Source organism: Arachis ipaensis, chromosome B03 (assembly GCF_000816755.2).
Source record: "Arachis ipaensis cultivar K30076 chromosome B03, Araip1.1, whole genome shotgun sequence".
Taxonomy (NCBI): domain Eukaryota; kingdom Viridiplantae; phylum Streptophyta; class Magnoliopsida; order Fabales; family Fabaceae; genus Arachis; species Arachis ipaensis.
In genome coordinates this window covers 5,198,640-5,212,544 of record NC_029787.2, presented here as the reverse complement: position 1 = coordinate 5,212,544, position 13,905 = coordinate 5,198,640, and the positions used below count along the sequence as shown (strand labels likewise).

General features: G+C 37.7%; 1 protein-coding gene across 5 annotated transcripts; it reads right to left on the bottom strand.

The window, feature by feature from the left end:
• On the bottom strand, positions 10,898 to 13,905 carry LOC107629055 (pentatricopeptide repeat-containing protein At1g71210). Of its 5 annotated transcripts, none has more exons than XM_021117865.1 (3): positions 11,936 to 13,902; positions 11,172 to 11,528; positions 10,898 to 11,093 (listed from the first exon to the last, which is right to left on the bottom strand). In XM_021117865.1, exons 1-2 carry the CDS (start codon positions 13,870 to 13,872, stop codon positions 11,204 to 11,206), a joined length of 2,262 nt encoding a protein of 753 aa, XP_020973524.1. In that variant the 5' UTR covers positions 13,873 to 13,902; the 3' UTR covers positions 10,898 to 11,093; positions 11,172 to 11,203. The 5 variants fall into 5 exon arrangements, 4 of the variants coding, with proteins under 4 accessions (XP_020973524.1, XP_016187228.1, XP_016187229.1 ...); XM_016331743.2 differs by having other exon boundaries at positions 11,005 to 11,528; positions 11,936 to 12,624; positions 12,697 to 13,903; XR_002358740.1 differs by lacking the exon at positions 11,172 to 11,528 and having other exon boundaries at positions 10,898 to 11,058; positions 11,544 to 13,905.

Sequence of the window (13,905 nt, the reverse complement as noted above, 5' to 3'; positions counted from 1 at the left end):
AAAGGGAGATCTCAAACAGGATACCTGTTCACATATGGTGGTACAGTTATATCATGGAGGTCCATGAAACAGACGATAGTAGCAACCTCCTCTAATCATGCTGAAATAATAGCGATACATGAAGCAAGTCGCGAGTGTTTTTAGCTCAAGAGTCTGATCCAATATATTCTATCATCATGTGGACTGATTGATCAAAAGATAACTCCAACTGTTCTGTTTGATGATAATACAACATGCATTGCTCAACTTAAAGGCAGATATATCAAAGGCGATAGAACAAAGCATATTTCTCCTAAATTCTTCTTCACTCATGATCTTCAAAATCAAGGGACAATTGATGTCCAACAGATCCGCTCAAGTGACAATATGGTAGATTTATTTACAAAGTCACTCCCAAAATCCTCCTTCGAAAGATTGGTACATGAGATTGGGATGCACCGATTTCAAGACATTAAATGATGTCAACAAGAGGGGGAGACTGTACTCTTTTTTCCTTGGTCAGATTTTTCCCATTGGATTTTTCTTGACAAGGTTTTTAACGAGGCAGTCTCCATCGCAAAGGATATTATACTCTTTTTTCTTCACTAAAATTTTTTTTCATTGGATTTTTCTTTAGTAAGATTTTAACGAGGCAATAATCCTAAATTGGCATCTAAGGAGGAATATTGTGATAAGAATGGAATAAATGCCCATTTATAAATTGGGCGGCTAATCTTTTCCATATCAAAGGAATCACTTTTCAAGACAAATTTAAAATTAATGAAAGGTTAAAAACAAAGGCTTGTTACCTATATAAATAGGAGAAGCCATGCTTGAAATAACACACAGCAATAAAATAATTCTCTCTCTCTTTATGTTACAAGTCTAAATATTCTTCTCTCTCACTCTTTATATATAATATTAGTAAATATATTAATCATCTTTATTATATTGAGATAGTAATTATGGTGAATATTGTTATCTAATTATATTTCTTTATTTATTACCTTTTCCTTGTTTATTTATTTATTTATTTATTTTACAACATATCGAAATATGTTGGTGAAGAAAATTCAAAAGCCATAATTCCACGACATTGTTATTGTAATTTTATTAACAATGTCAAAGTAGATAATTATAAAACTCGACCTAATTAATTAATTTTAAAAATTTTAAGGATTAAATTGATTAGCTAGATAATTTATTAATGTTAAGTTTAATTTTTGTTTGATTCTAAAGTATTTTTCAAAAAAATTACGGATGAAAAATATTATTTAATAGTTGTTAAAAAAAGTATTTCATCATTTAATAGTTGTGCAAAAGAAAATATACGGACGAAAAATATTTTTTAATTGTTAAAAAAAATTCAATTATCATCTGCCTCTAAAGTTTTTGTTAAAAAGAAAATTAGTTAAAAAAAAAGTGATGGTTTATGAGCAAGACATACCAGGCCATGTGGATCGAGGGTGCAACAGCCTGTTATCCCTTTGCCCTCCAGCCTACGCCCAAGTTCCGAGGCCTAACTCTCAACTTGGAGAGGACTGGACAACATATTGCAAACCTATTTAGCCCAACCAAGAATATCCAAGTACATGTTTCATCACAATAATTCCCCCACTCAGGTCACAAGCTCACGTTATCAAGTTCGGAAAACATTACACATTCTCATAAGTTTTATAAACTTGTGTGCTCTAATATATACGACCGATGGAACTTATCAAGCATAAGAAATCTGGACAGATCTGCAAGTTGGCCATTCAACTATTGGACTTCTTTTATGCAGGTCGGACTCCTCATTTCTAGGATTGCTCTACATTTGTCGGGGTTAGCCTCAACTCCCCTATCTGTGAGCATAAATCCTAAAAAATTTTTCGCCTCTACTGCAAATGTGCATTTTGCGGGATTTAGTCTCATCCCATGCCTTCTTATAGTACTGAAGACTTGTGAGAGGTCGGTCAAGAGATTTGTCTCTTCTTTGGTCTTTACCAACATGTTGTCTACGTACAATTCCATTAGGCTTCCAAGATGGGGTGCAAACATCTTGTTCATCAGCCTTTGATATGTGGTGCCTGCATTTTTTAATCCAAATGGTATGACCACATAACAGTAATTCGCTCTAGGTGTAATGAAGGATGTCTTTTCTTGATCCGACTTATACATCGGGATTTGATTGTATCCCGAGTAGGCATCCATGAATGATAGGTACTGGTATCCCGAGCTGGAGTCCACTAAAGCATCTATATTGGGAAGTGGGTAGGGGTCCTTTGGACAGGCTTTATTGAGGTCGGTGTAGTCAACACACTTTCTCCACTTTCCATTTTGCTTTTTTACTAACACTACGTTCACCAGCCATGTCGGATATTTGACTTCCCTGATGAATCTGGCCTCTAACAAAGCTTGAACTTGCTCTTCGACTACCTGAGCTCGTTCTGGTGCGAGCTTTTGCATTCTTTGTTGGACAGGTCGGAACCCGGGATAGACTGCCAGCTTATGCGTCATGAGTTCGGGGTCTATTCCAGGCGTTCCGCAGCCTTCCAAGCAAAGAGATCGGAATTCTCTTTTAGGAGTCTTATGAGTTCATTTTTTAACTTCATTCTCATATTGGCTCCTATGTTGGTATCCTTTCCGACCTCTTCTGTGATCTGGACTACCTCCGTTCTTCCTTCAGGCTGTGGCCGTAGTTCTTCTTTTACTCTGACTCCTCCGACCTCAATTGTATTGACTTCTTTGTCCTTTTCTCGTAAATTCAGGCTTTCATTGTAACATTTTCTCGCCAGCTTTTGGTCTCCCTTAATGGTGGCAACTCCATCCTTTGTTGAAAACTTCATACAGAGGTGAGGAGTAGAGACTATGACTCCCAACCAATTTAGAGTTGTCCTGCCAATTAGGGCATTGTGGGCTGAAGCTACATCCACAACAATGTAGTCCACGCTTAGGGTTCTTGACCTCAGTCCTTTCCCAAAGGTGGTATGCAGGGAAATGAACCCCAAGGATTTGATTAGAGTATCTTCTAACCCAAAAAGAGTATCCGGGTAGAATTCCAGCTCTTTTTCTTCTAGCCCCCAATTTGTCGAATGCCGGCTTGAAAAGTATGTCGGCTGAACTACCTTGGTCTACCAAGGTTCTGTGCAAGTGAGCATTGGCAAGGATCATGGTGATTACTACCAGGTCGTCGTGCTCGGGTACAATGCCCTGTCCATCTTCTTTGGTGAAAGAGATTGTCGGGAGGTCGGGTCCTTCATTCCCGACTTGGTAGACTTCTTTTAAATGTCTCTTCCGAGACGACTTAGTCAGCCCCCTCCCGCAAATCCTCCCGATATCATGTGAATGTGTCGTTCTAGAGTCTGCGGGGGCAGGCCTCTTCGGTCGACATACTCGTCGTCTCTTTTTCTTTTTCCCTGATTGTTCGACCTTTCCATGAGATATCTATCTAACCGACCTTCCCTGGCCAGTTTTTCTATCACATTTTTTTAGGTCATAACAATCATTTGTTGAGTGACCATATAGCTTGTCGTACTCACAATACTCGTTATGGCTTCCTCCCTTTTATTTTTTATTGGGCACGGTGGAGGGAGCTTCTCGGTGTGACAAATTTTCCTGTAGACGTCCACTAGAAAAACTCGTAATGGAGTATAGTTGTGGTACCTTCTTGGCTTCTCGGATTTGACTTCTTCTTTTTTTTGGGCTCCCCCTCTTTTTCTTTTAACTGATGAGGGTGCCCAAGTCGCCAATTCAGCTCTCGTAACCTGGCGTTTTCTTCCATGGTGATGTACTTTTCAACTCGCTCTTGAACATCATTTAAAGAAGTCGGATGTCTTTTTGAGATAGATTTGGAGAAAGGTCTTTCTCGGAGGCCATTGAATAGTCCCATTATCACCGTATCAGTGGATAGGTCCTAAATTTTCAAACATGCCCTGTTAAATCTTTCTATATAGTCTCAGAGGGGTTCTTTGATCTCTTGTTTGACTCCGAGTAGGCTGGGCGCATGCTTGACCTTATCCTTTTGAATAGAAAATCGGGTAAGAAATTTGCGCGCTAGGTCATCGAAACTCATAACCGACCTAGGGGGCACGCTGTCGAACCACTTCATGGCCACTTTTGTCAAAGTCGTCGAGAAAGCTTTGCAGCGGGTAGCGTCCGAAGCATCAGCCAAATACATCCGGCTTTTGAAATTGCTAAGGAGTGCTTCGGGTTAGTTGTTCCGTCGTATAGGTTCATGTCGGGACTTTTAAAATTTCTAAGAACTCTAGCCCGCATGATATCTTTTGTGAAAGGATCTTCTCCTCCTAACGGGGTATCTTCCCTAGCTATTCGGGAGTCCCTGTTTTAAAGGTTAGATTCCAGCTTTGAGAGCTTCTTCTCTAGCTCTCGTCGCCGTTTGATCTCCTTCCTCAAGCTTCTTGTAACATCCGAAATTTTTGAAAATTAAATAATTAGTTATTTATGAGTTATTATATTATATTGAGATTTTATTTTTAAAAAAACTATTTTTAACAAAAATAATTAAATAAAATTTTATAATTATTGAAGTTTAATTTAATTATAATTTATTCTATTAGTTTGAATTATTTATTAGAAACTATTTTAACAAGTAAAATTAAATTAATTTTATTTATTTATTTATATTTATATTATTATTATTATTATTATTATTATTATTATTATTATTATTATTATTTTATTAAGAATATTATCTAGTAAAGATATTATTAATATTACTATATGTTAGAGAAGAGCAAACAGAGTAATCTTAAAAGTTTTAGAGAACCCAGACTTAATTAAAGTACTTTATTATTCTTTTCCGTAAGATACTTAGGGAAGGCGAGGAAAGAATGTGAAGTTGAATTATGATAAAGAATTAAAAGATTGAAGAAAATAAGAGAGAAAGAAAAGAAGTAAGAAAATAAAAAGAAAGACGAGAAAGAAAAGAATGTATTAACTAAAGGGATATCTGCCACAGGAGAGCAGAGACCAAAGATAAAAAGACTTTAAAAGACTGTCTGCCATAGGAGAGTAGAGAGCAAACACTAAAAGATTTTAATGAACGTCTACCACAGTAGAGCAGATAGAAAAGAAGGTATTAATTAAAGGGATCTCTACCGCAGTAGAGTAGAGAGCAAAGATTGAAAAGAAATTGAGTGTTGTTTGGGCCTTAGTGCCAAGTGTCTAGTAGAGACGGCGATACGTAACGCTTACTTGAAACTATAAGGACGGCTCAATGAGGACAACGATGCATAACGCTCACCGGAGACTGAAAGGAAGGTTCCGCATGAGGACGGCGATGCGTAAAGCACATGGAGGGGACGTTGATACTATAGGGACGGCTCAGTGAAGGCAGCGATGCGTAACGCTCATTGAAGACAGTAAAGAAGGTTCCTGTAAGAACTGTTTTAACCGCTTTAATAAAATAATAATTTAATTGTCCAAAATAGGTGAGGATCAAGGAGGGAAAGGGGAAGAAGGCGTGAAAATGAAAATAAAAGTCAGTATGGATGTAGCATGATATGCAAGAACAAGAAAGTAAATATGGAGTTAGATGCGGCGGTAGTCCGCACGCATATGCAGATTAGTATGGAGAGTTAGATGCGGCGGTAGTCCGCACGCATATGCAAATGCAGATGTAGGAAAAGTAAAAATGAAGAACAATAAATTGAGGAATTGGATAAAAAATTTTATTAAATGATTGAGATTGAAAAGGAAAGAAGAGGGAAGAAGAAGAGCTGAAGAGCTTACAAGGGAACTCTCAGAGCTTCTCTCTCTAACTTCTCTCTATCTTATGTAAAACTCAAGGGTGCCTCACAATGAGAACGAGGCCTCCTTTTATAGATGAAGATTCAACTGTGTCTACAGTATATATGAAGGTAACCGGTACTATTTCTACAGTACAGGTTGATAATTTTGATTTTTCTGATTACATGTATTTGGTGATTAGAGACTAATCCTCTCCAAGATCAATTCCAAAGCAGTCATCTTCATTTTGATTATAACCGCTTGAGGATTCTGCTGACGAAGTAGGATCTTCTTTGTGTTTTTCATCTTCTTCAATCATCTGCATGATATGCTGAAGATGTTTTGTCAAGGTTTCCTTTGATTGAGCTCCTGCAAGAGCTGCAGCTATTTGAGCTTTCTGATTGAGAAATGAAGCCGTTTCGGGATCTGAAATCTTTTGACTATGTGGATTGGTTTTGAACCATTCTCTGACCTTGTCTGGATAGGCCAGTGATGAATCAAATTGTGACCACCATTTTACGTAACCATGCCTTTGTAAGATTGGAAGTGATTTGCGTGGTCTGATTTTGCATATTTGTATTGCCAGAAAAATACCCATGCCAGTGAAAATATTGAGAAAAATTTTAATATTACAGGAACACATATTTTCTGACTGTTAAATTTTGATTGGAAAAGTTTATACCCTTCATCTGTTGGTGAGGGTAGAATTTCTGGGATTGGCCCAAAGAAGTCCCACCATTGGTAGAACCAATTTCGAAAAACATAATTGGTTTTTCTTTTAAAATAGATTAACCATGAATGTCTGTACTGAATATTTTGAAACCAAAATACTTTAGTCCAGGCTTCCATGTAGTCCCAATAATTAAAACCTATTGGGTCATAATTTTGAGGAAATTTTTGGATTTTGTTTAAATTGTTCCCAAATTGCTTTGGGGACAAAATTCGGAGGATTTGGATAGTTGAATGGGTTATAAATTCAGGATTGGTTTTGTCCTTGTAATGTTTAATAGATACTGAGTCAGTATCTATTAAGATGAATTCATAAAATTGGTGGGTTTTGTTGGGTGCCAAAGGCCTAAAGTGGAATCCAGTAGGAAAAATCTTTGGGATGACTTTGTTTGACGAGCTATCCCAGAATTCAGGCTCCATATGGATAATGTTTGAGATTTTGTTTGTGGACATGTAATTGGTTTGGACTTTTTGTGTTTTGGTAGTGGTTGAGGATGTTTGGGGTGTTTGGACAATAGCCTTTTCTTTTTCTATATGTATGACTGTTTTATGATTGGCCATTTGGGATATCAGTTGAGCTAAGTCGATTTCCTCATCTGATTCACTGCAAATGTCAGCCCAAGATTTTTTGTTGAGTTTAGTGAGACCCTGGTCTTGTAAGGCTAAGAGGGTTTCGATTGGGAAGGCATAGTCTGCCTTAGTTTGTTTGGCTTGGTTGTGTGTTGGTTCAATGGATTGTTGGGTGGGTTGTTGGGTAGATGACCCAGATTGTTGAGTAGGTTGTTGGATAGATGACCCTGTTGGGGTGCTGGACCCAGATCTTCTGATTGGCCCGGGTAGGGCTAGGCGAACGCCTCTGCCTCTTACTGAGGTTAAAGTTGCCTTTTTAGGCATCGTCTCTTTGCTTGTCTCCCTGCAAATATTCACGTGTGAGAAAGTCAGGGAGAGAGTTTGAGTTGTCCTTGATGTGCTCAATATCAAAATCAAAAACGCTTAATATAGTTTGCCACCTGGCAAATACTTGTTTTCATGCAAGATTTTTAACATCATTTTGTAAAACATCTTTAGCCGATTTACAGTTAACTCGGACTAAAAATTTTTTATTGAGTAAGTCAGATTGAAATTTTGTGATGCATAAAATAATGGCTAAAATTTCTTTTTTGATGGTGGAATATTTTTGTTGAGTACTATTCCAATGTTTGGATGTAAATGCAATGATACATTCTTTATCATGCAATTTTTGTTTTAGGATACCCCCGTATCCTAAAACTGATGTATCTGTTTCCACTATTTTGAATGCATGAGGAACAGGTAAGTAAAGACAAGGAAGATTGCGGATTTTAGTTTTAAGAAATCTGATAATATCAGAATGTTTGTCTGTCCATGGTGGAGGATTTTTCTTAAGCCTATCATGGAGAGGCTTAATGAGATTGTTAAGATTTGGGATGAAATCCGAGACATAATTGAGACATCCTAGGAACCTCTGGAGTTGAGGTTTATCAAGGATATAATCCGGAAACTTTTCTACAAACAAAATTGATCTTTCAATCGGGGTTATAGTTCCTTGAAAAATCATATGACCAAGAAAACGGATTTTTGTTTGGAAGAGAACAATTTTTTATTTAGAGACAACAAGACCGTTTTTTTGAATGATGTACATAAAAGTTTTAACATGTTTGAAATGTTCATGTAAAGTTTGGGAAAATATTAAAACATCATCAATATAAACGATTGCAAAGTTTGAGTATGGGTTGAAAATATCGTTCATAATTTTTTGAAATTCAGATGGGGCATTTTTCAGACCAAAAGGCATTACATTCCATTCATATTGTCCAAATGGAACTGTAAATGCTGTTTTATATCGGTCTGATTCTGTGATTTGGATCTGCCAAAAACCGGATTTCATATCAAATTTTGAAAAAATATTTGCTGAGTTTAATCTATTAAGCAAATCCTTTTTGTTTGGGATAAGATAACGAATCCATTGCAAAGCTTGGTTCAGAGGTTTGTAATTGATGACAAGTCTAGGAGTTCCTCGTTCTATTTCAGCTTGTTTATTAACATAAAACGCAGAACAGGACCATGGACTCTTGCTAGAACGAATCAATCCCTTATCCAAAAGATCTTTAATTTTTTTTGACAATGCTGCAAAAGCTGCTCATTCATCTGAATAGGGCGGGCTTTTGTAGAAATTTTTGATTCCTTGAAATCTTTTTCATAGGGGAGATCAACAATGTGTTCTTTCCTATTTCAGAAGGCATGAGGCAAATCAGAACAGATAGAATTTTCAATTTGATTTGAAAGATTTTTGATCTTATCTTAAATCTTTGGTTGAGAAAGCTGTGATTCAAGGGTTTTAAAAGAGATTTCTTCTTTTAAAAAGCAGATCTGTTTGGTTTTGGATTCAATTAGATTTAGGGATCTCTGCTTTGGCGAGTCTAGGAACTCAAAGAAAGTTACTTGTCCTCCCACAAAAGAGGTTAGTTCAGGAAAATCTGCCAGATAAGGAAACAAAAGGATTATGAAAGGTGTCCCCAAGACTACATCATTTTTTATATCCTTTACTATAACAAATTCGGTGGGAATTCGAAGATTACCCTTTTCTACAAAAACATTAGTTAGTTTGAAATTGATACTTAGCCTTTCACCCGTTATTGAGCTAAGGCGTTCAGTAGACTTTTCGATATATTTTGTGGGGATAAGACCTTCCTTAATACAGTTTGAATCTGCACCAGAGTCAAAGAGTGCAATGGTGTCGAAAACAAAATCTTTAACGACAATTCGGATATGAACACGATGCTTCATAAAAGAGAATACATTTATTATTCTCAGGATTTCTTTTCCCTCGTTGTCGTTAGAAATCTTATTTTCTTGTTCCTTAAAACACTCAGTTTGGTTTAAAAGAGAATCAAGTTCTTCATCACCAAATTCTTCTACCAGAGTCAAAGAGTGCAATGGTGTCGAAAACAAAATCTTTAACGACAATTCGGATATGAACACGATGCTTCATAAAAGAGAATACATTTATTATTCTCAGGATTTCTTTTCCCTCGTTGTCGTTAGAAATCTTATTTTCTTGTTCCTTAAAACACTCAGTTTGGTTTAAAAGAGAATCAAGTTCTTCATCACCAAATTTTTCTTCTTGCATTAATTGCGAGAGAATGAGCTGATGATTGTCTTGATTTCTTTTGATTTTCTGGATTTCCCTTTTAAGATTGTTAACCTCAGTCTGGAGGTCCTGAATGGTTATGGGGCGAATAACTTGTTTTTCTAATTTTTTGAAAATAGGTTTGACATCATATTTATTGCTGAGGACCAAATTTTTGGGTTTTTTCTCTTTTTGTAAAGATCTTTTTAATTTCAAAAGAAAATTTTTCTTTCGTTCTGGATCACCAATAGCCTCTATAGCATCAAACAAGAGATCTTGATCTTTGGATAAGACACTAATCTGCTTGACATCGGAATCTGAGGATGATTCAACATCATCTATTTGGATATTGTTGATATCATCCGAGGATTCTCGTCCAGAGTCATCATCAGAACTTTCAATTAAAAGATTGTTAATCTGATCTTCAATCTGAGGATCAAGGTTCAGATTATTAATCTTTCTTTTTAACCTACAATATTTGCTAATATGTCCTGGTTTTTTACATGTATAGCAAATAATGGGATTTTTCTGTGGGTATTTTTGAAAATTGTTTTGAAAACTTTTCTCATTTTTGAGGTTTTGGAAACCTTTTCTGTTTTTTCTGAAATTCTTTTCAGGATTAGGTTTAAAAACTTTTCGATTGGATGGTCTTTTAGATTTCCGTGGATGACAAGCAGGAAGACCAAATTGTTCACAAAAAGTTCCCAGATCAATACGATTTTGGGTTTTCTCACGAGCAAGTTGTCTTTGGATTTTATCATCTTGATAAATCTTCAGAGCAACCTTTTGGATGAAAGAAATGAGTTGACCATAACTTAACTCATCATAGGGTATTATCCCGTCTGGGGTTAAGCTACGAATTTTGTCCCTCACTTTATCTCCCAGAGATTTGGGGAGTCCAGCAAGAAATTTTTCTTTCCAGAAAGGTTGTTGACTGTCTTCTCTGGTATAGACTCTAGTAAGAAAGGTGTCCTTATACCATCGAAAGTCAGACAAAATTTTGCACCAAAGATTGGAAAGCAGTTCAGCAGATCGGTCTTTCCAAAGAGATGAATCACCTATGAAGTGGCTTGCTATGGTAAAGATTAAGGTGTTGACAGCATCATGGATTGGTTCCCCGTCATCACCAATAATGGGTGGGTTCGTTTTGGTCATTGAGCTTTATGGCTGAAAAGATAGACTGTTTTTGGCCATCAGAAAGGTAGTTATCCCACCATCCTTTGAGTTGGCCGGAGAAACCAGAAACAATAACATTGAGGTTAAGATGCAATACATCAAACTTGCAAAAAAAAAAACAGTATCAGATAAAAATGAAGTTAAATCAAATATCACAGCTTATGTAAATCTAATGTGATAAATACAATGTGGAAACTATTTTATTTCCTATTGCTTCCACACATAAAAAGAAGGTTTTTTTTTTGGTGGGGGAGAGGAATAGTCAACATAAAAGGATTGCACAGGATGTAATATTAGTAAATGATAAGGAGAAAAAAAAAACTAAATCCAACACATCCAAGATAACTTTTTTCTTTTGACAAAAATGCAATTCTAAAAAATATCCTTACAAAAATTGGGTGGACCATTTTGGATATCTAACGCATACTGATCAATTGTTCCTTAAATGAGCATTCTGGTTTCTCTGTTGGAGAATGTCCTTTTACTTTCTTTAAACCACCTCTCAGCCTTGTCTCTCATCCCATGCCTTTCGAAACCATCAACCATGGTGCTATAAATCCACTGGTTGGGCTCAAAGCCCCTTTGACACATCCTTTCAAACAACTGACAAGCCTGCTCCTTATCACTCTTCCATGCTTTTCTCAACAACAAATTGTAAGTGTAAATGTCAAGTGGAAAGCACTTTGCGATTAATTTCTCCAAGTCCTCAACATGGCTAACTCTATGATGACGACGAAATGCACCAACCACAAAGCTAAGCATTGACCAATCAGTTTTTCTAATAAATGATAGAGAGGAAAAAAAAACTAAATCCAATGCATATCTAACGCATACTGATCAATTGTTCCTTAAATGAGCATTCTGGTTTCTCTGTTGGATAATATCCTTTTACTTTCTTGAAACCACCTCTCAGCCTCGTCTCTCATCTCATGCCTTTTGAAACCATAAACCAGGATGGTATAAGTCCACCGGTTGGGCTCAAAGCCCCTTCGACGCATCCTTTCAAACAACTCATAAGCCTGCCCCATATCACTCTTACATGCTTTTCTCAACAACAAATTGTAAGTGTAAATGTCAAGTGGAAAGCACTTTGCTATTAGTTCCTCCAAGTCCTCAACATGGCTAACTCTACGATGATCATAAAATGCACCAACAACAAAGCTAAGCATTGACCAATCAGTTTTTCCCTCCTCTTTCACTCCTCTTAAACGAACACAGGCATTGTAAACTTCCGGTGAAAACATAGATTGATAAAGAAGTACGTTACCGAGAAAAGAGGTTAATTGACGTCCCATTTTCTCATACACATTAACAAGATTCACTGCCTCATGATATCTTTTCGATGAACAAAGCTCCAGTACAAGATTCTCATAGCATTCAATGCTTGGATGAAAACCGTCTCTTAACATTTGTTGTAAGAGCAGATACGCAGGTTCAGGATTCTTGCTTTTGCAAAGAGAAACAACCAAGCAATTATATAACTTTCTAGAAGCCAATCCACGGGACCAAACATTATTAAAGAAGTTAAGAGCATCATAAGTCCTTCCACTTTCCAAATAAGCTTTCAACATAAGAATTAGAGAAGATGAAGTAGGCTGAATGCCATTCCTCTGCATCAACTCAAACACTTTCCAAGCCAACTCAGCCTGCCTGGCATGCCCAGCCGCATCAATGAAACAATCATAAATATAATGTTGACGATCATTATGGGACAGCATCTCAAACAAACTGAAAAACCGAGACCTTGAATTGTCCATCTGAAGTAAACAACAAACAACAACTCTACATAGAGCCGGTGTCACTTTATGACCCTTCTCCTTCATTTCAACGAGAAGACGAGCAGCAATATCTCCCCTATTCAACTCTTTAAAACCCTTTATCATATTTGCATAGGCCCTGCTAGAAGACGCACCTTTAAGTTCCCCATGTATCAAATAACTATCTTCCACTCTTCCCGCCCGGCACAATGCCATTATAAAGTTGTCATACGTGGAAGCATTAGGCATAATTTTCCATTCCAAGGCAAAATGGAGCAACTCTTTCATCTCATCAATCATGCACTCTCTACACAGAACATTAGCAAGCCTAGTAAAGGTCCCTGTATCTGGAATAAAACGGTGATGGATCGAGCTCTTCAACACATTGAATGCTTCCTTGGCGTTTCCGTCCCAACACAAAGCAAGTATCAAGTGCTTATAAGCCATATGATTTGGGGACAGCATAAACTCTGACCTCGACTTGAATAGATCAAGAGCGACATCCGCCATTCCCGCCTTACAAAAGAAGCACAGCACAGCATTCATGGTAGCCGTATTCGGTGGAACATCAGTCTCAGACATGTCTGTAAACAAATCATACACCTCGATGAGTCTGTTCTCCCTCAAGAGCTTGTAAATCAACACGTTGTAACTCCCCAAACCAGGTATGTATCCTTCATCTTCCTTCTTTTGTCTGTAAAACTCCAAGGCCTCATCCAACCGGCCACCCTGCACAAGGTCCATTATACAAACCTCATAAGTATGATCCAACTGCACCAGTCCCAAATTCCCAAATTCCCTAACCAACCTAACAGCATGATCTAACCTATTACTCCCACACAAAGCGGGACCACGGCGGCGGAAAGATTGGAGGAATTCGTCGAGGTCTTCCACTGATGGGGCGCGAGCGAGGATTCGGAAGATGGCGGAGAAGGTGCCGCGAGTGTGGTGGAAGTCGGGCTGGCGGCCGGCCCAATGGAAGAAGCGGAGACAGGGGTAGACGTGTGCGGCGGCGGTGCCATGGTGGAGTACGGTGAGGACGAAGGACTCATCGAGACGGGGGAGTGTTAGGGTGGAGAGAGAGGCATTGACGGCGGCGTCGTCGTTATAGGAGGAGGAGTCCGTCGAAGACAGAATCTGAAAGATTCGGGTGATGAGTGGGTCAAGCGTGTTGAACCAGTCCTTGATGGAAGATGCGACGTCGCTTTGGTTTATTTTTCTTAAGACGGTGTGGGAGTTATGAGAAGAAGAAGATGATGAAGAAGAAGGAAAGGAAGAAGGGTGGTTGTTGTGAACGAGGAAAGAAGAGAGGAGAGATCTGCGTTTGGTTATATGTTTTAGTGGCTGTAGCATTGTCGATGTTCCTTCTTCAAACCTAATCTACGC

Excerpts from the sequence above, each read along its gene's own strand:
- LOC107629055 (XM_016331742.2), bottom strand. The coding sequence starts at position 13,872 with ATGCTACAGCCACTAAAACATATAACCAAACGCAGATCTCTCCTCTCT.